The 24,556-nt window shown below is 44.0% G+C and overlaps 1 protein-coding gene across 2 annotated transcripts in view; it reads left to right on the forward strand.

The window, feature by feature from the left end:
* ARHGAP10 (Rho GTPase activating protein 10) overlaps nt 1-24,556 on the forward strand; it is a 283,692-nt gene that overhangs the window by 192,166 nt on the left and 66,970 nt on the right. For both annotated transcript variants that reach the window (XM_066386249.1, XM_066386238.1), the window contains 3 exons: nt 4,467-4,525; nt 12,951-13,056; nt 14,849-15,008. In XM_066386249.1, the coding sequence (XP_066242346.1) occupies nt 4,467-4,525; nt 12,951-13,056; nt 14,849-15,008 (325 nt within the window). The remainder of the gene's footprint in view (nt 1-4,466; nt 4,526-12,950; nt 13,057-14,848; nt 15,009-24,556) is intronic.

Genomic DNA, 24,556 nt, shown 5'->3' on the forward strand with positions numbered 1-24,556 from the left:
CAGGGTCTGGAAGGAAGAAAAGATGGACAGCCGACCCCTGTACAGCGTCTCCCTCCTTCTACTGAGTTCTCCTCCCTCATTCTTCCCTCAGCAACTTCTAGTGCTTTAGGAGGGCCAGCGTTCCAGCCCGCTGTTTGATTCCCTCGCTGTTCGGACCATAATTTTGATTTCCAGCAATGTGTTCATTATAACAGTTTCCCACGTGAGGGAACAAATGAGCTGTTTTGTGACATTTTCAGTAAAATGATTTTACCCCAAGGAAACTCCTAAAGCCTGCAAATTGGAATGGGACTTTTGGGGAAGAATATGCCAGCATCGGTAAATATTAGGATTTATATTCCCAGGTCCCACGCAGGTGGCAATGAGACGTAGCTCAAAAACACGCTGGGTTGGGAATTTGAGTGATAGGGGGACTGAGGCCGATTCATTTTGTGTGGAGAGCTTGGTTTATTTCTGCCTCCCTAACATTAACAATATTTAATGCTTACTTTGTATGCTGCATTGCTTAGCAGACACATGGCAATGATATAAGAAGCTCGTGGAAGTTATTTAAACACCAATTCGTTTTTATTGAGAAAGAAATGCCCTCTGGTTTTCCGTAGCATTCTCATTTCCCCACTTTTCTTTTCAGCGCTCTTTAGCCTTCATTCTTTGCCTTGTAACACTTTTCCTTCTTTGCTACCTTTTGAAACAAGAAACCCCAAACTTGACCTTCCTGCCTTTATTTAGGTGGTGGTATAATAGATTTTAGTTTTCTTCTTTAGATGATAGTGTAGGGGTAGGGAGTGAACGGGAAAGAGAGAGGAAATAAGAGAACAGTTTTTGTCAGTAGTGCTTTCAATACCTGAGTTTCAGTGTCTGCGGCTGTCATGTATGCATGTGTGTGTGTGTATGTACTGTGATATCATAAATTGTATGTAGGGAGCATAACTTGGAAGCATATGCTTGCATCTGTTTTTTAATTGGATTTATTAGGGTGTACTAGTTAATGTAATTATGTAGGTTTTAGGTGCCCAATTTCCTCTTACCTTATTATTTATATTTTTTGGATACAAATTCTTTTATAGATAACATGCTTTTGCAAATCTTTTCTTCAGTTTGTGACTTTTTATTCTCTTAATAGCATCTTCCAAACGGTGTTTAATTTTGATGAAGTCCAGTTTATCAGTTTTTCTTTTTATGTGGTGTGTCAAGAAATCTTTCCCTCGTTCAGAGTCACAAAGGTTTTCTATTTCCTTCCAAAAGTTTTACAGTTTCAGGCTTTCTACTTAGATCTGTGGTCTATTTCGAGTTAATTTTGCGAAATACAGGATGTGGATCCAAGTTCACTTTTGAATATGGATGCCCAGTTGTTCCAGTACCATTTGTGGAAAAAACTTTTTTCTCCCCTGAATCGGCTATTGAGATGATTGTAGGGTTTTTACTTTTTAGTTCGCTAGTATGGTGAATTGCATTGACTTTATTTTAATACTAAGGCAGTGTTACATTTCTGTGGTAAACCCAGCTCAGTCATGATGTATTATCCTTTTATTTATCTTTGTGAATTTGAGTCGTCAACATTTTATTTGGAATAGTTGCATCTGTATTCATACGATTGGTCTAGAGTTTTCTTCATATATCTTTAATTTTGGAACTAGAATAATGCGATGTCAAAGAATATGTCAGAAAGTATTCCCTCTTATATTTTCTGGGAGAATTTGTATAGGATCGATTAATTTTTGTTTGTTTGTTTGCTGGAATTCACCAGTGATGTCATCTGGGTCTAGAGCAGTGGTAGTCAACCTGGTCCCTACCACCTACTAGTGGGCGTTCCAGCTTTCATGGTGGGCGGTAGTGTAGCAACCCAAGTATAAATGAAAGGATAGATTTAACTATAGTAAGTTGTTTTATAAAGATTTATTCTGCCAAACTTAGTGAAAATCTGACATAAAGTACTTGGTAAGTAATTATTATTATATGCTTTAACTTGCTGTAACTCTGCTTTATAAATTTTATAAAGTAAAGTTACTTCCCTACTTTATAAATCACCATTTCTGTGGAACCGGTGGGTGGTTAGAAAATTTTACTACTAACAGAGATACAAAAGTGGGCAGTAGGTATAAAAAGGTTGACTACCCCTGGTCTAGAGTTTTCTTACTGGCAAATTTTAAGCGAGAAACTCAATTTCTCTAATAGACATGAAACTCCATAGGTTACCTAATTCTTCTGGAGTGAGCTTTGGGAGTTTGTGTCCATTTCATGGAAGTTGTTGAATTTGTGGACACAAAACTGTTCATACTCTTCTCTTATTTTCTTTTTAATACCTTTAAAGGCCATAGTGATTGTGCAGCTATCTCTACATTCCTGACATTGATTTGTAATTTCACTGTGTTATTTTCTAATCATTCTGGCTAGATTTATCAATTTTATTGATAATCTCAAAGAATTGCATTTATCTCGTCTTTTTTCTGTTTCCTATTACATTGATTTCTGCTGTGGTTATTTTTATGTTTCTACTTATTTTGGGTTTAATTAATTTTTTTTTTTCTGGCTGTGATGGAAAGTGAAATCACTGATGGATCTTTCTTCTTTTCTGATAATTTAGGTATTTAGCGGTAAAAATTTATTCAAAAATACTGCTTTACTAACAGCCCTCAAACTCTAATATGTATAATGCATCTAGTCCACAATACTTCCTAAGAGGTTTTCTTTGGGGTTTTTCATATATATTTCTGTTATTGATTTCTAATTTCATTTTTATTGTACTCAGAGAAATATCCTGGAACCCTTTTAAATTTATTGGCCTCCGTTTCCTATCCCAGAATATGGTTTATCATGATAAACATTCCACATGCACTGGAAGAGAAGGCATCTGGATGGGGTGTCATGTAGGTAATGATGGGGTGTGATGTAGGTAAAGGGCATGCCAATTAGGTGAAGGTGGTCGATCACTTTGTTCCAGTCGTCTGTATTCTGGGGCTTTCTGTCTGCTTGTTCTATCAGTTACTGAGACAGAGAGGTATTTATTTAAGTCTTCGGCTATAGTTGTGGATTTGTCTGTTTCTCCCTTGCAGCCTCCTCAGTTTTGCTTCGTGTGTCTGGAAGCGTCTGTTACTAGATCCATGCACATTTAGAATTGTTATGTCTTGTTGATGAATTGACCTCTTGTTCAGTATGAAATGATCTTCTTTATTTCTGACACATTCTTGGCTTTTGAATATGTTTCAATTTGTGTGTGTGTGTGTGTGTGTGTGTGTGTGTGTGTGTGTGTATCAGTGACTTTTTTTTTAAAGCACCTGAAGAGGAATTTCTGTGTTTACATGATTTAAACATTTTAGTTTTTTAATATCTTGCCAGATTGCCCTCCAGAAGCTGTACAGATTGATACTTGTCTGTTTTTAACCTGTTTACAGAGTTCAAAGATCTGCTCTTTAAACGTTTAGATATGTATAAAGGTTGAACTGGAGCAGATTGTGGACCACAGTATAAAATATACTACTACTTATGTAATCTTTTTTTGTAGAAAATTAAAATGATGTGGGTATTTTTCCACTTGTCCTCAATTTCACTTCAAATCTATGTTTTATCATTTCATAGGCATAAACCCAAAATGGAGATCATATTTTTATAGTAGGGATATGTAAGAGGAAAGGATTTCATGTCTTTTAAGTTTGTTTAATCTCTTTCTATATATATTTTGGTGGCATTTTCCATGAATATTTTAGAGGTGATTTGCCAAATTATATGCTTATATTTGGTGGACTAGAATGCTTGACTTTAGAGTGTTTGACTTAATTAAGTTAATGTGTGGAGGAAGTTTTATATATAAAATAAGACATTTGGAAAGGTACGTTCCAAGATCAAGTAGGAGATACCAGTGCTTAGATCTAATAGGAGCCTGTGGCTGCCTAAGCTTTGATAGTGCCGGGTGCAGACGGCACTTCCTAGAGCAGTCTGTTGGGTTTATGTATCTTTTTTTTTTTTTTTTTTTTTCTGAAGCTGGAAACGGGGAGAGATAATCAGACAGACTCCCGCATGCGCCCGACCGGGATCCACCCGGCACGCCCACCAGGGCGACACTCTGCCCACCAGGGGGTGATGCTCTGCCCCTCCGGGGCATCGCTCTGCCGCGACCAGAGCCACTCTAGCGCCTGGGGCAGAGGCCAAGGAACCATCCTCACTGTGGGAGGGGAAGAGAGAGACAGAGAGGAAGGAGGGGGGGGTGGAGAAGCAAATGGGCGCTTCTCCTATGTGCCCTGGCCGGGAATCGAATCCGGGTCCCCCGCACGCCAGGCTGACGCTCTACCACTGAGCCAACCGGCCAGGGCCTATGTATCTTTTTGATATGTAAAAGTATCCCCCAGGGAAGTTTTGCACGTGACTAAGAAGTACATGCCATATTTAATACCCTTTTATTAACAAATGTACACAGAGAGGGGTGACCTGTGTGGATTTGTTTGTAATTCTGAGCTGTCCTTTCCATCCAGGAGTCTTCCGGAGCCTCTCATGACCTATGCGTTACACGGGGATTTCATCGTTCCAGCCAGTAAGTATTACGGAGAGGTGACCAGACACAGTGCTGTGATTGATAGTGTGTGTGAGCTATGAGTTCCACTTGAAACTTTAACTGTATTATTGTCATTTGTGTTGAAAATAGAAATAACTTTCGATGGCCTTGGGTTTCTTTTCTCTTTTCAAAGGTGAAAAAAAAGGGATGGTTCGTTCGTTCATTCATTTATTCATTCATTCACAACCATATATTCATCGTCTACTCGCAGAGGTCCCCAAATTTTTTACACAAGGGGCCAGTTCACTGTCCCTCAGACCGTTGGAGGGCCGCCACATACAGTGCTCCTCTCACCACCAATGAAAGAGGTGCCCCTTCCGGAAATGCGGAGGGGGGCCGGATAAATGGCCTCAGGGGGCCGCATGCGGCCCGCGGGCCGTAGTTTGGGGACGCCTGGTAGCCGCTGGTAGATTCTGAACATGTGGAGCCATGAAAGAATTTCTGCCCCAGGAGTCAATTCTCTAGCTAGTATTGGGGCATACACACCTTCTACTCTACCGTCAGATACATAAGAATGGCATGAGCAAAATGTGCTGGGAACACGGACATATTTAGTCTGCAGAAGGTTAGGGAGATTAGCAGATTTGGAGAGATTAGCAGGTTGGAAATGGCTTCACTTAGAAAGATATTTAGATGGAGATTAACGGCAGAAAAAAATATTTTTGAGACTAACACCAGAAGTCCCACACAGTGTTTGATAGAGTGAATTATCTGTGATAAGATGTTAAAGGTAAAAGGCCCCTAATTGGTAGAACTTTTAATTTGTGAAATTTCTGGTGAGTCATACCTATTTGAAGCTTTCTTATTGTCTGTTTTATTCTCAGTTTTTATATTCGACACGTGGTGTTTTGTCATTAGAGTCTTCTGCAATGCACTGACATTAGGAGTGTTTAATAGTTAAGGAAATGAAGGTTGAGAGATGTTAAGTAACCTTGCCAGATTATAGGGAATCTTTATTTAAATTCATATCCCCGCTTCCACTGGCTGAAACCTGCAGTTTGGTTTTCACAGGTGCACCGACAGTAGCTGTAATTGTATTTCCATTTCCTTTAATTTTGTTTGTCTTGGATGTATTCCACAGTTCAATCTGTCGAAAAACTAAGAGCAATTCCTTTGGGTCCTATGTTACTGCTGCCCGAACATTGCTTTAAATGTTACCTTTCTGTGACGTCCTCGCTGCGGCCAGTGTCAGGGTTCCCAGGACGCTGAGAAAGGAACAGTGTGTAGGCCCACTTAGACTGTCCGTGTGAAACAGGCTCTCGGAAAAGGGAAATCTGTTCTATTCACTTTCATTTTCCTGTGGAAGAGGATTTTCTTTTTTTTTTTTTTCAAGAAAGAGAATGTGTGTGATCAAGGAAGTGGGGGAAAGTTTTCTTGGCAGAAACTCAAGCAAATGCTTGGTTGTTTTGATTTCTTCCCTGTGGCATTTTTGGCAAACCAGGGAAAGAGAAATTAAACTCTACTTGGAGGACAATTGTTTCATGTTGTTCGCCTTGGAGACTGGAAAAAGCAGAGAGCTGCCAGTTTTAATCTCGGATGCTTGGCGAGTTGGAGAAAGATAAAGTGATTATGGGATAGGTTTTAAATGACCTCAAGTGGGTATCATCATTATTATCATCGTTCCTCGGAGCTGACACCGGAGTGTTTGAAATGCTAATATCAGTGTATTTTTCCAGATCGAGGCTTCCGAAGAGGCAGGGCTTTACAAGTGGTCGTGAAGTCCAGGGAGGCAGGGAGTGAGTTGAAAGCGTTCCTGGGGGCCGTCCTCGAACGACGTGGTAGAAGAGGTTGTATAAATACGGAAGATATCGTTGCTGATGAGACTGGCCCCTTGTATTTTGCTTCCTGACTTGGTGGGGACGCTTTAACAGAGTCTATGTGATTGGAGTAACAGGCCCTTCCAAGACAATATTGTAGCTACTGTAATTATTGGCATGTATACATTTGCACCCAAGTGGAGTTGCGGTCAGAATGGGGCCTGTAGTTCCCTTATTTCATGAGAAAAAATACACGCATTAACTAGGTGTATTTTAGAGGCTGACATTTCTAATGTAGACCTTATTTTTTTTATTTGAGTCTTATGAGTACCGTTCTCTGAGCTCATTTTTCCTCTTCGGAGCAGAGCCTCTAATCTCTTGCATATGTACTTGCAAGTACGGAGTAAAACCGTTATAAGAAATCAGGTGGCTGAAATTAGTCTCCCATTTTGAGCATTGCTCAGAAATTGGGACTGCGGTTAAGCTATCGTTTTCTGTTAACAATGGCAGAGAGTACCTTGTTTCGCTGAAGAGTCTGTTAGCGGAGCTGACTGCTAAAATTATCAAGCATCCCCAGTCTTCGTTCCCGCCTCTCGCCCCAGCATGGAAACTAGTTTTTGATTCTTTTCAGTCACGTGCTGTCGTCTCCATCTGTTCTGTGGTGGTGAGACGGTCTCTTCCACTCTCCCTGCTGAGAGTTCTGAAGGCTTCTCTTGGGTCCTTTAATTTGCTCTCATCAGTTTCTTTCCTGCAGAGTCTGTTGAGAACCTGTGGGTTAATTTCTGAAGTGCATGATGCAAAAGTGTATTTTTATTCATTTGTCGTCACCGCAGGAGGCAGAAGCTTTTTTATGTTTCATTCTTAAGAGATGCCAACTTATTGTTCAGTGTTCAGTGTATCGGGGAATTAAATTATTTTCTTTCTTAGAGAAAATTAAGGGCTTTAAACTGAACATGCTCCTTGAGAGAGTTAACTAAATTTGCGAAAAGGAGCTAGAAACCGTCTAAAAAAACCATTCCTCACGCACAATACTTCACTTTCTGCCACGTATGGTCACCAAATGTGTTGGGTGTCTCCCCATATCCACTAACGCTGTCACACCGTCAGAGAGTCTACAGTTCAATTCAGTTTTGATTCTATACCTGGAGTTAGCAGCAGATCCACAAGACTGCCCCTACGTCAGACACTGGTCAGAAGTCTCAGGCTGTCCCCGGTAATTCTGACTGACCGGCTAGAAATCAGGGTTCTTACAACCCACTCTGGAGCTATACTTTGGTAGAAAGGCTTCTTGAACTCAAGGAAGCCCAGACTTAGGTTTACCAGTTTATTACATGATTAATAGTCTATTACATGATCAATAAGGATACAGATGAACAGGCAGACAAAGAGGATGCCGAGGAAGGTCTGGAGGTGTCTGAGCACAGGAGCTCTGTCCCTGTGCCATTGGGGTGTGCCACCACCACCACCTTCCCAGAACGTAGATCTGTCTACACACTCGGAAGCTCTCCAAACCCTCTACTGCTGGGGTTTTTATGGAGGCTTGATCATGTAGGCAAAACGGATTATTAACTCCATTCCCAGCACCCCCACACACACCTTTCTGGAGAGTACAGGGTGGGACTGAAAATTCCAAGCTTTTAATCATAGCTAGATCTTTCTGGTAACCAGTCCCTACATAAGGGCCCACCCAGAATCACCTCATCAGAACAAAAGATGTCCTTATCATCCAGGAAATTCCAAGGGATTTAGGAGCTTGGCGTCAGACACTCTTATCATTCACTAAATTATGGAGATCCTAGGAGCTCTATGTTAGAATCTAGGGTCAGAGACTAAATATTAGAAGAAAAGGTTATCGGAGCACCCCTGTTTACAAGGGTTATAGGAGCTCTGAGTCAGGAACCAGCGAGCAGAGACTAATAATATAAATATATTTCTCATTACCTAACATCATCTTTTGAGAAAAAATAATGGTGTTCCGGGATAGAAGTTTATAAGCTGAAAACAGAGTGTACTTGGACTCTACAGGAATGCAAAAGATTGGACACAGCAGGGGAAGGCTGGTAGGCATCTGTCTGGATGTGTTACGGCACAGTGTTTCTTACCTTTGAGAGGGTCGTAGTCCATGGTCTGTGTCTCTGCCTTGCAGCTCAGGTTTCTTGGTGTATCATGTTGATAAGAATATGACCCATGCTTCAGGGTTGGACACATGTTAAACTTAGTTTGAGAAGGACTGTGAAATCCGGGATGCCTGCTATAATGTCACATAAGAAATTTCGGGGCCCTGGCTGATTGGCTTAGCAGTAGAGTGTTGGCCCTGTGTGTGCCAGGTTCGATTCCTGGTCAGAGCACACAGGAGAAGCGCCCATCTGCTTCTCCACCCTCCCCATCTTTCTTCCCCTCCCGCAGCCAAGGCTCCATTGGAGCTGAGGATAGCTCCATGGCCTCCACCTCAGGTGCTAGAATGGCTCCAGCTGCAACAGAGCAATGCCAAGGATGGGCAGAGCATCGCCCCCTGATGGGCATGCCGGGTGGATCCTGGTGGGGCACATGCGGGAGTCTGTCTGACTGCCTCCCTGCTTCTCACTTCGGAAAAATACAAAAAAAAGAAAAAAAGAAAAACAAATTTCGGTTCCCTAAACCAGAATGCTTGTGGTGTTATATTCTGTAGTTTAGTTATTTGGGAAGCAAATCTTATTCACAATGTTCTTTAGTCATTTATGATGAATAAATGTAACTATTATAGGATCCAGGACTTTGGTGTTTGCCTACCCAGAATGTTCTGTTCTGTTGTTGGTCAGCATGCATAGGAAGCAAGACAAAAAAAATCATGTGTTCTTGGTGGAAAAGGACTCAGAAATCTGGAAATGAAAGGAATTGAATGCTTAATGAGATCAAGCTAGCTTAGCCTGATATGTTCATTTCTGAGGAGATAGGATCTTCCAGAAGAACTGGAATACCTAATGTCTGTTGACTGAAGAAGGCCCTCGTCTCTTGGGGAAATGCTTGGATGGTTACAGCTAACGCTTTTCCTAAAATTAGATACTTTTGACTTAACGGTATTTAACTATTGACATAATTTAACAGGTATGTGCCCGAGATCTTTGCCATGCACCAGTAAGCTATGAGCATGTCTTTTTCAGTCTCCATCACTTGGCACCGTATCAGAAACAGATAGACGTTCAGTGTTGTGGATGCCGGTTTATAGTTACACAGTTAAAACTGCCTTTGCTATTACAGTAAACTCTCAACTCATGGACATATGTTAAGAATTTGGTGTTATGGTAAATTAGCCTCCTAGATTTTTAAAGAAAGTTAGGCCTTTCATTCTTTGTCAATTTATATCCATTAAAAGAGAAGATACTGACCAGGCAGTGGCGCAGTGGACAGAATGTCGGACTGGGATGCCGAGGACCCAGGTTTGAGACCCCGAGGTTGCTAGCTTGAGCGCGGGCTCATCTGGTTTGAGCAAAGCTCACCAGCTTGAGCCCAAGGTTGCTGGCTCAAGCAAGGGGTCACTCAGTCTTCTGTAGCCCTCCGGTCAAGGCACATATGAGAAAGCAATCAATGAACAACTGAGGTGTTGCAATGAAGAATTGATGCTTCTCATCTCTCTCCCTTCCTGTCTGTCTGTCCCTATCTGTCCCTCTCTCTGACTCTGTCTCTGCCACAAAGAAAAAGAGAAGATAATTTATCTTAGAATACCTTTTTTTTTAGTACCTTAAAAGTTATTATGTTGTAACCACATGGAAATGCCCATTAATAGAAACCTTGATTCACATCAAAATAAAAGGAAGTGGAGAAAAATGTAGTTTTAATTTAAAAGCCTTTCTTCCAGAAACTCTTCTGTTTAGAAGAAAAAGGAAAATGCAGACTTGGAAAATAATGTGTGTGTGATTTGAGATGGGACGGGATTGGAGAGGGAGAAGGACTCATGAAAGAAAATGGGAGGTTTTGACTCTATTTTTCAAAACCAAGTCTATTTTTAGAAATGAAGACCCTTATCCTTACAGGGCGGAAAGTTATTTTTCTATCTTGTGTTTCTGAATAAGCAATCCAAAAATCTTAAATTAGGTTTTACATGGGGAGAGATGATTGTTAAGGATAAGTTAGACACATGAGTTAGAAGCAGCTTTTTAGTGCAGTTTTTTTTAAATTAATTTTTGAATGTACAAAGTCTTATTGTAGGCAATTACCCTTTTATTCATTGGAATTTTATACTGTTTTTCAGAGTCCCTGCTTTAATTTTAAAATGAAAGCTGTGAATTGAAAGTGTTATTATATTTTTATTGCTTTCATTTTTTTCCAGCTTTGATTGAGGTCTTTTAAACTCCAGATTAAAAGCTTGATTATAATTTATCACCTAACTCTTTAGATAGTTGTACTTTTGTTTTCAATGTCCAGTGTGGTCTGTATCTGAGAATCTTTTATTATGAGAGATGATTTGATTGTTTGTGTTGTTTTATCATGTGCCTTTTCATTTCTTAGCCTTTTTGCTTTTTTTCCCCTCACAACTGTGTCATGTGTTGTAAAATCTCGTTCTCCTCCACTCTATGACACCTATGATATAGTAAGTGAAATAGGCTGTTTGAACATTTCATTACAAAAGAAGGGAGGAAAGACTCTGAAAATTTGAAACTAAAATTTACTAGCTTGTCTTAGGGTGAGATCGATTATGGGCAGTTTCAATTTCAGTGCCATTTTGGTGACACTTAACAGAAATGTGCACAAACAATAAGTGTACAGCTTCAGGGTTTTTTGCAGAATGAAGATAGCCATGTTATCAGCCCCCAGATCAACAAATACAACAATATCAGAACCCTCAAAACCTGTCCTTATACCAACTTGGTCGCCATGCATCCTGTGACCTGTGCACACTTGCCTGGCTCCTGGCATCATCGGTTAGGGTTGCTGCATTTGAACCTTATATAAATGGAATCTGACAGAATGTATCATCTATTGCATCTGGCCTCAACTCATCTGGTCAGATTCATCCATGATGAGTGACTCAGTAGCTCATTCGCTCTCACTGTAGAGCAGGGGTCCCCAAACTACGGCCCCGGGCTGCATGCGGCCCCCTGACGCTTTTATCTGGCCCCCGCCGCACTTCCGAAAGGGGCACCTCTTTCATTGGTGGTCAGTGAGAGGAGCACAGGCTGCAAAGTGCGGCGTTGCTCACATACAGTACTACTTCCGGTGACGCGGGACACAAAGTGTCATGGCTCCAGAAGCTCATCATATCACTTGTTACGGCTAGCAGTGACAAATATGGAACCGGACATTGACCATCTCATTAGCCAAAAGCAGGCCCATAGTTCCCATTGAAATACCTGTCAGTTTGTTGATTTAAATTTACTTGTTCTTTATTTTAAATATTGTATTTGTTGCCGTTTTATTTTTTTACTTTAAAATAAGATATGTGCAGTGTGCATAGGAATTTGTTCAGTTTTTTTTATAGTCTGGCCCTCCAACGGTCTGAGGGACAGTGAACTGGCCCCCTGTGTAAAAAGTTTGGGGACCCCTGCTGTAGAGGATTCCATTGTCTGAGTATGCCGCAATCTACTCCTCTGTTCTGCTGTTGATGGATACTGGAGTTGTTTCAGTTTTGAACCATTTCCAAGAGTGCTACTGCTGTGAACACTCTAATATGTCTCCAGTATGATCTTAGCTTTCCTAATAGCATCTTCAAGGACCCTATTCCCAAATGAGATCACTGTGTTAAGCATGTCTTTTCATTCTCTCTGTATCCTGAGAGTCTAACTTCCTGGGGCTGGCTAACCAGTTCCTAGAGTGTGCTTTTCATATGCCAGCTAACCACTCCTGAGCTCACTTTCCTCCCCCTGACGCCCACTTCGGCCTCATGTTTAGCTCTAATCACCCAGCGCCAGACACCAGACACCAGACACGTTAGGACAGCTCCTGTACCCAGAGCCCCCTGAGAGAATTCAGACCAATCCTAAGCCTGCTTAGTTTGCCTCTCCTGTTCCTGCACATGTAACCACAGTAAAGCCTCTTGCCTCCATTTCCCTGTGCTCCGTCTGCCTCTTGACTGACCCCGGTGCTTGCCCGAGCAGCCCTGCGTGGCACGACATGCCTCTTTGTTTTTGGCAGCTGAATGGGTCACCCTCTTCCCTCACAGCAGCCATTTCCATGCCCGCACGTCTGATCAGACCTGATTCAAACAGACCCCGGGTGTGTTGTCCAGCAGTCCCGCCCTGAGAGACGGGGGCTTAGAACTGCAACAGCTGTTTTAGGGGGGAGGATGAAATTCATCCCATGGGAAGGAAGACTATATTTGCATTCCATTGTGGGGCAGTGGTCCGGGGGCAAGACCCACCCCGTGGAGTGATGAGCGTGCGTGCAGTGCAGCGTGCCAGGGGGCGAGGCCGTGGTGGCGGGTCTTCAGTGCTGACCCCGGGAAGGGCACCGACCCAGGGAAGGGCACCGAGGGCAGCCTCCCTGAAGTCTCATCAGGGTGGCGTGGGAGACTAAGATTAGGGAGAGAGATAGCTTTTCTTTTCCTTTGAAAGGTGGCAAAAACACGTTTAAATTCTCTGAAGATGCTGAACAGATGCAATCCCTGTGCATGTTGATTTTTTAGGAATATGTCTGATTCTGAATACTAACACTTTTTTTTTCCTTCTTTAAAGAAAGTGGGAGCCCAGAATCTCGTGTCAATGCGATCCATTTCTTGGTGCACAAACTGCCAGAGAAGAATAAAGAAATGTTGGATATTTTGGTGAAACACTTAACCAAGTGAGCCTCTTTTTCTCCCGGTTCCACCGTGTTTCGCTCCGGGCGCTGTGCGCTGCTGTCGGCTTTGTAATGGTGGAAATTGGGGCTGTACACACATGATACCAGGGACCACACCTGGAAGGGCAGGCTGGACAGCTGACTCATGCTGTGTGTTTTGGACAAGATTGTTGAAATATGATGCTTTCATGAAGTCGTGTAATTATTTGCTTAACATCACTGCCAGCAGCTTGGGGTTTGATTTGAAGTAAAAGGAGAGAATATTACTATTCACTTCCCTGTACACAGATCCTGGAAATATGATTATAAGTCTGTTAGAAAATTAAGCTTGGTTTCACACCTACCTAAGTCTTTAAGTTCGAACATGTCCTTTAAGTTTAATAGGTAGTTATTTCATAAGACCTATTCCATTATTTTTATTCCCTCTTTAAAAAGCAAGCAGAATGTAATATCCAGTAGAGAGATTAGCCCTTTCTTCCAGTATATGGCTCCTCGATCACTATAATTATAGAATTTTCAAGGTGACAGGAAGCTGAGGAGCACTGTTTTAGAACCTTTATTTTACATGAAAAGAAATTAGCCCTGACTGGTTGACTCAGTGGTAGAATGTCAGCCTGGCGTGTGTATGTCCCAGGTTCAATTCCCGGTTAGGGCACACAGGAGAAGCCACCATCTGCTTCTCCACCCCTCCCCTTCTCCCTCCCCCCCCTCTTGCTCTCTCCCCCTCTCCCTCTCCCTCTCCCACTCTCCCTCTTCTCTCTCTCCCCTCCTCCCGCAGCCATGACTCAATTGGTTTGAGTACATTGGTCCCAGGTGCTGAGTATGGCTCTGTGGAGCCTCTGTCTCAGGTGCTAAAAATAGCTCAGTTGCAAGCATGGCCCCAGATGGACAGAGCATCAGCCCTAGATGAGGGTTGCAGGGCAGATCCCAGGGGCTGCATGCGGGAGTCTGTCTCTTTTTCTCTCACTTGGAAAAGAAGAAAAAACTAAAATAAACTTTTTTAAAAAAAGAAAAGAAAAACAAATTAGAAGATTAGATGATGATATTATGACCTGTCAAGGGTCCTAGTATTAGTATAGCCATTCACTCATTTGGCCCACAAATAGTTATTAAAATAATATTTTTTTTAGGTGCTAGTAGATATATAGTTGAACAAGATGCTTTCATGAAGTCCCTTCTTGCTAAGGGGAAAGGGTAATAAACAGAGTACAAATAAAAAAAAAATACTTCCAGGTGATGAGTGGTCAAAAGGCAAAGTAGAGTGAGGGGTAGAGAATCCGGTTGGGTGTGGGACGACAAAGAGGAGTATTCTAGAACGTCTCCTCGAGGCTCAGACTGTGGAGCTGCTGAGAACGGTTGTCCAGGCTGTACCCCGGGCCAACGCCGAGAGTGTGGGCACTCCGACCCAGTTCTGTGTGCTTGCGAAGGGGATGCTTCCAAGTCACTTAGTCCCGCAAAGCAGGAGTACAGAGGTCTGGGGACGGGGGTGGACTCAGCAGAAGGGAACCTTGAACCAAGGCCTGTAGGGAGACAAGCTTGGCGCCTACGTGGACGCACTTAGCCGCGGTGGCACAGCAGAGAGCGTCAGAGAGGGGGGCAGAAAGCGGGGCACAGGCCCCATCGTGTGTGCTCTGGTCAGATCAGTTGTTTTCGAGGCAGGCATTGCAGAGCCCTGAGCCCTGGTTTTAAGGGGAAATACGATCTGGCAGAATACATTTCACAGTTTTTGGTCATCTTTTAACCAGAGACTTTTCTCTTCTCCACCCCTCCACCCCCCACCCCCATCTGTGTTAAGTGTTTCAAACCATTCCAAGCAGAACCTGATGACCGTGGCAAACTTGGGAGTGGTATTCGGACCAACTCTGATGAGGCCCCAGGAAGAGACTGTTGCTGCCATCATGGATTTGAAGTTTCAGAACATTGTTGTGGAAATCTTAATTGAAAACCACGAAAAGGTAAAACCATTTATTTTTTTTTCCCTTAAAGGAATTGCTGTATTCGGCTTGTCACCTCATGATGACACCCCTTTTCTCTCTTTAAAATTATTTTATCGCGGTGATGAGCTTGGTTCTGAGAAATTCGCACGGAGCGTCTCTCGTCTGGGGGAGCTGCACCCGTCCTTGGAAGGACGCGCCCTGGTCCTATTATCTCCCTGGTTCCAGGAAGAGATACTTAATCCAGATGCTAAAGAGTATTGGCTACGCAGTTGTGGATTGTTTAGGTTCCCCCGCCCCCACCTTCATTCCTATCTTTGGATTTCTCATTCAAATTGTTTCTGTGACAGAGGGAAAACTCTTTTTTAGGACTTTATTTATTCATTTTAGAGAGAGAGAGAGAGAGAGAGAAGGGAGGAGGAGCAGGAAATATGAACTCCTGTATGCGCCTTGATCAGGCAAGCCTAGGGTTTCGAACCAACGACCTCAGTGTTCCAGGTTGATGTTTTATCCACTGCGCTACCACAGGTCAGGTTAGGGAACACAGTTTGTCAATTTGTGTCACATTCTCCCCAGAAAAACACACAACTCCCCTTTAACTCCTTCCAATGGTGTTAACAATTTCAGGGGGTTTGCATACAGCCCTGAATCTAGGGACCCCAGGTTAAGAATCTCTGATTTAAAAGGAATAATCTCTTAGGTGACACATCTCATTTCTTGTTTCTCTTTAATCAAGGGGAAAACATGATTTTGCAAAATACATTTGGCTCTTTCAAGGACTGGGAGACTTCTGTTTTCTTGTTCTGTCAGTTACAGAGCAGGACCTTGCTAATCGTCTTTCCTCTATGATAGGGAATTTGAAAACTGTTAAAATTTTTGGTTATTTGTTAATAAAAAGGCATTTTTTTTAAAAATCGAGGTCGCATTATATGGCCCTGGGCAGTTGGTTCAGTGGTAGAGCATCAACCTGGCATGTGGAAGTCCTGGGTTTGATTCCTGGTCAGGGCACACAGGAGAAGTGACCATCTGCTTTTCCACCCTTGCCTGTCCCCTTGCTCTCTCTCACTCTCTTCCTTCCCTTCCCGTAGCCATGACTCGAGTAGTTCTAGCAGGTTGGCCCCAGATGCTGAGGATGGCTCCATGGCCTCGCCTTGGATGCTGAAAGAGCTTGTGCTAAGCAGCGGAGCAGCGGCCCCACATAGGCTGAGTATCAGCCCCAAATGGGGCTTGCCAGGTGGATCCTGCTCATGGTGCATGCGGGAGTCTGTCTCTCTGCTCCCTGCCTCCCTGCCTCTCGCTTAATTAAAAAAACAAAACAAAAATAATTGCATTGTATATTGAGCATTTATTACATGCTGGGATTTGAAGGTGAACATTGTAGCTCTTGACAGAAAGCAGGTACAGTCTGGGGCTGGAAGCCTGTTTGGGGCTTGCATCCTATAGCATTATCCCTGTCTCACATAGTATATAATTTACTTACTATTTCCTTAGTCGTTACGTATTTCTTTCTGCTAGATCCTTCAGGGCAGAGACCTTTCTTATACATTTAGAATAAAACTTGGTACATATCTGGTACTCAGTTAATATTTATTGGAAGAAGGAATGAACTCAGTACATTTTGAGGAGGTCAGAGGGTGGAAGGGCAGCAGTCACACAGAGGGCTCGTCCCTTGGAGCAGCGCATTGCAGGAGCGTTTCTTGGGTCCTTATTATCTTTGCTGTTTTCTAAAACAACTCTAGCTTGTGCAGGTATAGGTTCCCCCTGACAAGCGTGAGGCCTGGTCAGAGATTTTTCTTCGCCAGCACAGTAAAAACAGCTCGTTTATGGGTGGAAGAAGTTTGTGGGCTTCTGTTGTTTTTTTGTTTTAGTAGCTGATGGTGAATTTGTGCCTTCTTTTATGGTCCTGTCAAACTGTCCTTAAACCTCATTAGTGTGCACGAAGCTCTCCAGACTGTTTTACAGAACAGTGGCTACTATTCGGTTTTTTTGTGAAAGAAATAATTAGACTACAAGCTTTGCAACAATGTTGAGTAACTCAGCTATCATTAGAGGAACTCCCAATTAGGAAACTTTTATCCAGTGTATTTGTGAAAACGCTGGCTCTGAGTCTTGCTCTCAGTGAAGGGGATCCCCAGTTCAGGCCCTGGCTTCCTATTTTCTTCTCTTGTTTGAAGCTGGGAGGGTAAGTCCACGATTCTTCTGCTGAGAAGTCGATAGTGCAGCCTTCACCTTGTTAGCAAGTCGTAGGGGAATCTCCAAGTGGCATTGCCGAGCCAATTATAACAGTTACAGCAGACGACACTGGACCCAGTCTCGGAGATGGAGCTTTGCAGAGCGAAGCAGAGAGAGCATTTTCCGTTTCTCTCTCCCTTTCCTGTGGCCAGGCTGTATAATGCTGTGAATGCACAACTGAATATATGAGTCGAAGCACTGAGGTTTTCCTACCAAGAATGGGGGCGGGCAGATGCTGAGTTTCAGGTTCTTCATCGAGAACCTGGGTTTAGGGTGGAAGCCCAGGGTTGCTTGGGGTTGGGGACGGGGGGAGCAGTTAGCTTGGATGAGTTACTGCTTCTGTGAGTGTATTTCCCCGTAATGTCTTCGTTCTCCTCCAACAACATCCCTGCCTCCTTCCATTCTCACTCCCAGTTCTTTGTCCTGCTCAGCTGAACTTCACAGGAGAGTCCAGACTCTGCGATAAGGAAGAACATGTCTGCTAACAAGGGTGGTTGGGCCGGAAAAATGTGTGGACGCCCCCCATGAACCACTGGTTTCCTTGACAACAGATGCACATATACCACCCAAAGACTGGCCTGTGGTGAAGGAGGGATAGAGATCCTTTTAGTGTTTCAGAATGAAAAGAAAGAGAGGAAGTAAGGACAGGGGAGGTTAAAAAAGAATAATCTTGTGAGGAAGGGAAAAAAAAGTCTAATAGGGAAAGGAGGCGAAAGGGGAAAGGGAAGGAGGAGACCCAAGTAGCGTCTGTGAAGGGAACATCACGCTGGAAGGAAGATGTGTTCTTCCCCTCTGACTTTCCCTCCGAGGAATGTGGACAGTGTTGACAACTAGGAAAATCCCCAACGCAGAAGACGAAAATTTCAGCATGTAATTAAAGCAAGAAAGCTTTGCCTTTCATTTTGGAGTTAGAAAAAGACCCCCAGTAAATCTGCTTTGGAGGTTACATTTTATCCTAGCCTCTCTGCTGTTTTCATAAAATCCATATGCACTTTCTGGGAAACTTAATCCATGTGTTTTGGCTTCCTTTCCACATAATACATTAAGATGTTGTTTTAAAGGCAATGTTCTTGGGCCAAAAATATCAAGGTCTTCCCCTCTGCAAACCAGAAAATCGGATTTCCCAGGTAGCGAAGGTACTGTGAGGGTCCCAGGGAGTTTGAAGTTGGGACTGTGCCTTAGAAGTTGTGAGTTTTGCATATGTTTTGTTCTCAAAGCGTACATGTTACGGGTTCATTTAGTACAGTGCCTGCTTTGAGTCAGACATGGTGTGTGAGATTTGGGGGAAGGAAGACGGGGAGGCCAGTAGGGGAAAGAAGTGTCCCAACAGTAACATCAAGAGGCAGTAGAGAACAAGAACTCTTAGCAAGACAGAGACAAGCTAGTGAGACTTTAGATGGAGTCCGTCCAAGTATGGGAGGACGAGAAAGTGTCCTGAATAGTGATTTGAACTGGTTTTAGAAGGGAGTGTGAACAGGCAGGCGGGGATAGTCTAAGAGGACATTTCAGGTGTGGGGAACCATGTCATCAGACAAATACAGAGAGTAGGTGGTTTGTTTGTTTTTTGTTTTTTATTTGTTTTTTTTGCAAGTGCAGCTCCTGCTGGAACCTGGGCGAGTGACTGAAGGAGATTGGGAATTCCGGCCAGGTGTAGGTTAGGTTCAGAGTGCCACCTGAGGACTTTGGGATTTAATTTTATAGGTAGCAGGGCCTGTCGTGGTTTTCATGTAAACTGCTGCCAGGAGCCTACTTTGGCATCAAGGTTTGCAATGGGAAGGAGAGGAATAAAAGACCTGAGAGAGGTCCCAAGGTGCAGGTGAAGGGCCTGGTATGAGAATGAGGAGGTAGAGGCTGGGCAGCATCATTTTGTGACATTGGCCAGACAGAACGTGGGGACTGGACTTGCAGGGCATCTGAGGTTGGTGTTATAAGTGATGCGGAAAGGACACAGTCCCGGGAAGCTTGGCTGCTCATCACTAGGGGAGGGGACACCAAGATCTGACTGTTAGTCATAAAAGGAGCCAGAAGAAATGCAAGGAAAGTTCAGCGTTAGGGTTGTTGAGGGGCGTTGCCGGTGAGGCCAGATGCTGTCCCAAGGTGGGAGGACATGAGGGCTAGCAGCTGGCACGTCCTCTCCAAGAGTTCGGCGTCTGTCGGGAGCCAGGGCTGAAACCAGCCTGTAAGGGCTTCAGTGAGTGTTCAGGAATGGGCGATGGTAACCAGTATCGGTGTCTTTTTGCATTTCCCCCATATGATGGGAGACTATACAGGAAGAAGGGTGAGGACAGACACGAGGGGCGGGAGAACAGAGCAGCCTGAGTTGTATGCAGCTTGCTCATCGCTCTCAATTCCCATGACCCGTTAGCTCCTGTCTGTAATGCGTGTCTCCCCAACTCCCAGAGCCCTTGGCGATTCTGAAAAACGCTGGAGGACCATCAGGGAAAGCATTAACATCAGGATCATTTTCTTTTAATAGCTGCCTGCCTTCATGTTAATGCTTAAATTGGCAGTTTATGCAAAGGAAAGGTATATACTATTAATTCTCAGCCAAATCGCTTTACATAATACCTCTAAGAATATAATTATAATCCAGATTGTGTTTATCTTGTTAAGGATTTTAATTGGATTTTCACTGTGACATACCACATGTGGGGCTCTGGGTGGATCTTAGCTTTCTGTGGTCTTCAGTGTGCTCTGATGGTCATCGGTAGTCTGATGGTCAGTGGGCCCTGAGGGTTTTTCTAGCCTTTATTATTATAGTTTCTACGGGCCACCGGGTGCCAAGGGACAACTGCATTTTATTTACCTAAATCTTTTCCTTGAGGGGGATTCTAATAATTTTGCCAAAAGAAGTACTTAAGCCTTTGAAGTGGGTTCTCTGGCAGTCTGTCTCATTTTTCCCGGGGTGAAAACGGAGGCTGTTTGTGATGACCACACTTTGTGGAAAAGGCTGGCGACGTGGTCCTGCTTCACGGCTTCTTCAGTACGCTGGGATTTTCCTTTTTTTGTCACGTCTTGCCACGTCCTTGTCCTTGACTATCCAGTGTCCTCCGGTCACAGAAGAGTCTAGAAAGAGTAAAGGTGAGAAGGGCCTGTGTGTTTCCCAGCAAGTGTCCCGTGTAATCCGCAGAATGTGAAGTCGGGGCGCATGCAGGGGGGCACCCGCAATGCATCCCGTTAGTCTTCCTTGTTAGCCTGGGGACCACCGTGTCCACCTCCATCCACCTGTGTTTGCGGAAAGCTAGAAAGGTGCGTCCCTGTCCTCAGGCTCAGTGCTGGGTGGTGCAGTGGATTTCCTTCTTGGCCCCGCCTCGCAGCTCAGCAGGGGCCACATGCGGACTGTTTTCAGGACAGGACAGGCCCCTCTCCATTCCTGTGGCTGCACACACAGCGACCATCCTCGCCGTCTTCTGCAGGTTGGTCTCTGCCATCCTTCCACGTAAAGGAGGCCCCAGTGAGGGGTGTGCAACGTTTTCCTTCCGCCAGTACGGGGGAACCTTCCAGTTAGGGTGTGCTTGTCATCTAATGGGTAAAGGGAAGCTCTTAAAAAAAAATAAGAAAACAAACCCAACCTACAGTGCTTCCTGATTCAGCTTCGCTGGCCCTGGGTTGCTAGGCAGCGCCCATTTTCACGTGAGAGAAAAAACGTCTTCCAGCAACAGCACAACAATAAAAGTCCAGTTTCTCAAAGCTTTACATCTGCCTGAGGGGTGACTGTTCAGTGTAGAAGTCAAGACAACACTATTTGACCAATTTTCTGAGAGTGTTTTTTTTTTTTTTTTTAAATTCTTCCAGTTTTCATGGATGTTGGCCTCTTTGACATAGCCACAGACACTTTGCTCTTAGATGTCTTTTTCTCAGCAGGGCCTTGCATTACCTAGAGTGTTTTAAAACTTAAATTCTGTGCTTAAAAACACAGAAAAGCTTCTACCATCCTTTCTGCATCTTCTAAGGAGTCTCAGAAAAAAATAATGATGTTGCCCAATTCTGCTCTTGTCCTGAGCGACAGCACCAGGAGTGTCAGCGCTGAGCTGCCACATGGCTCTGTAGAAGGTAGGTAGTGTTCTCCTGGGGACGAGATGGTTTGATAAACCGAAATGTGGAGATAGGTCTCTCATTCTGCAGTATTTCCGTGTCTAGCTTGGAGAAAGCATTGAGACTGTCCCAAGAAAACTGAGGAGCAGCTATATGTAAAGGGGACTGGATTTATCCTTTGTTGTCTGTGGAAGCCTATTCGGTACAAGTCAGTAGAACTTGCCAGGAGGTGAGTTTTTGATTCGATAGAAGGAAGGGTTTCATCATGATTTTTTTAGTCATGAGAATGTGTTCACACTGGAGTTGGGATGGAGGAGTTAGGGGAAAGGTCGCAGACCTCTGAGGTCTGATCCACGCCGACCTGCTCTGCCCACGTCTCTGGGAAATGCAAAGCCACAAAGACAGAGCGAAGCCCAGTGCTTGGAGCTTGGCCCTCAGCCACTGTTCACAGGACTACACATGAGGAGGAAGATGATCCTTTTGTTCATAAAGCTTCCTCCTGCGATGTTTCCCGCAGTCTCAGGCTGGTACACGGCAGTGCTGGGACTCAGCCCCAGGACGGTCAGCCCCTGGAGGGGGCGCTGAGAAGCTGTGGACTGAGCAGCAGGCAGCTGCTCCTTCCATTCTAAATGGCTACGTGGCAGGCTTTTGTCTTCAAGGTTGTCTGAAAGCCTGGACCGCCAGGCCTCATCCTCAGAAACCACAGATCTGGAATATATGCAGATTGGACTGAATGACCAGAAATAAAAATATTTTGATGTCTCAGATATATTTTCAGAAATCTAAAATTTCACCAAATAGTGTAAGTGGGAAGATGAAAACATGAAGTATCATTTCAGGATTACTTCAAATGATTTTCCTGAACTGTTAGCCAAGGTATTGAAAACAAGCTGTGTGCTTTTGGCAACAACTGTGGAATTAAAAATGACAAAAGATTATATTAATATAGTATGTATGATGTTGAAGTCTATACAGTGATAGTTTGCACTGCACTAGGGTACTTGCAGAGAAAAGTTGTTTGTTTGTTTTTCTTTTTCCTTCTCTTTTCCTGGAAAGATGTTCTGCTATTTTGCAGATAGGCAAGGCTGGAGAAGGCTATTTTTCTAGACTCTGACCTCACAGCTTCTTCTCCTTTTACCTCTCTTACCCCCCCTCCACTGTAGAGCCTAGTGTCATTCAGCACAAACAGGTCCTAGGAGACAGCCCAGCCCCTCTGAGAACTCCCTGGGGAGAAGAACCCTCCTGCAGGTGTTTAAACCATAGTGTCACACTCCTTAGATCCGCTGACCAGAGACAGCTAAATGATAAGAAGAGTCACACAGGAATCTGGGCTGAGTCACTTTTTTCTCTTTTGGAGACTGGGAGTCGGGATGTGAAGAAACTCAGCCAGTTACTGTGAGCTTGTCCCCAGGCTTGGGGCAGAGGGGAGGGCCCGGGGAGGGGAGGGGAGGGGAGGGGAGGGGAGGGGAGGGGGGAAGCAGTGGGCAGAGAAGGATTCGAAAATGCAGAGGCGAGAAATGGAGATTGCGTGTTGATGTTTTGTGGGCTCGACTGAATGATTTAGAGCCGTCTTGAGTTCTAGCTCATTCCACCTCCTGCTGATTGCCTTTTAATAAGTCCATTTTGCCTTATGTCAACTTGATCATGTTTTGGTTGCCGCCACAACATTCTCAGGCAGGGTGAGAGAGTACAGAGTGCAGAGTACCTGCCCTTTGATAGGTTTGCAGACTCACAGTTTGTGCATTGACTTTGCAGTAACCCAGCTTAGTCTGTGTTTCAGTCCAGCTCCTGCATGTCCGGAAGGCTGGCTGCTGCCTAGGCCCAACTCCTATGCCAACAGCTCAATGTGTCTGAGCAGCATCATTTTAAAGGGAACCGGGCTTTCAAAGCCCCCCAAACCCAAACCTGTGGCAGTGTTCCCACCGTTCTATGGCTAGAATGTCTTTAACTTTCTTCATCAGTTTTCTCTTCACAGACCGGAGATGGCTTTTCTCTCAACTCACACATAATTTCTGTTTTCTTTTTCAGGTGTGTGTGTGGGGGTAATTGTTTCCTGTCACTTGGTTTCCTGTTGTATACGCATGCCCATTTCGTGTGTGTGTGTGTGTGTGTGTGTGTGTGTGTGTGTGCGCGCGTGCGCGCGCGCGCACCCTCCCCCCCCCCTGCAGTCCCCCGTCTCCTGCGTGGGTGGTTCTCTGGTCTGCCAGTCAGTCAGTCACTAGCCTTTTAAAGTTCACTTCGCGTCTGACATCCTTTTCCTCTCTCTGGAGCCATCAGTTTGAAGCTTTATGCATTAGGACCCACTTTGAAAGTTTAATGGAAGTTTTGGGTCCCATTCCCAGAAAATAGTATATTATATACAGTAACTCCTTACTAAGGTTCTTGATAGGTTCTGTGACTTTAAGCAAAAGGACAGGCATATAATGAAACTGATTTACCAGGGGCTAATTGATATAAACAAGAGTTAAGTTCCTACTGCATCTCATCAACATTATAACCAAGTGAGATTGGATGAAATGATGTTCTTTGAGGACCTGCTGTGTACCCTTAAAGACCTGTACCATAGTTTTCCATGCATAAGGTGCATGTACCCTTTTTCAAAAAACTTGCAGTCTAATAAGTGGGTGCGTAGTATACAGTGGTTGTAGATATTTTTACTTGCATTTCCCGCTTCTTTGCACTTGTTTTTGCTCTCATTGTTGAAAACAGTGATTCGTCATCAGACACAGATGAGGACAAGCTAATGGATGGGATTGACAGTGATGAGGAGTTGTATGAATTTTATGAAGAATAAAACTTGAGTTCAATAACTGTAGTACTTTTTTTCCCCTCAAATTTTAGGCCCCAAAATTAAGGTGCATCTTCAACATGGGGAAATACAGTATATCGAATTTTAGGAATTTCTGGGACTCCCAGGTCAGGAACCCACAAGCATGGGAGAAACCAAGAGCTGTAGTATAATCCAGGAGAAGTTAGGGTCCAGAACGTCCCTTCGGGCTCAGCCTTTCTTGTCTTTGGCTGTTGAATTATTTTCCATACTTCTGCACAGGAACTGGGAGGGGAGAAGGTAAAGATGTCATTCATTTTAGATTCACAATTTATTCCATCAGCGATGCTGTTCCCCACCTGGAGCCAGCCACCAAAGCAACCTTTTGCTGAAATACTGTTTGCTCAGTTTGAACAAGGAACGTAGGAGCCGCCAGTGAAAGGCATTCTGCTTAGATAAGGAAAGATGGCCACTTTCCATTACTTCGAGACGTGCTGGCATTCCGCCTGTGCGGTGAAGGGGCAGGGAATGTCCT

The sequence above is a fragment of the Saccopteryx leptura genome, chromosome 1 (assembly GCF_036850995.1).
Source record: "Saccopteryx leptura isolate mSacLep1 chromosome 1, mSacLep1_pri_phased_curated, whole genome shotgun sequence".
Lineage (NCBI taxonomy): Eukaryota > Metazoa > Chordata > Mammalia > Chiroptera > Emballonuridae > Saccopteryx > Saccopteryx leptura.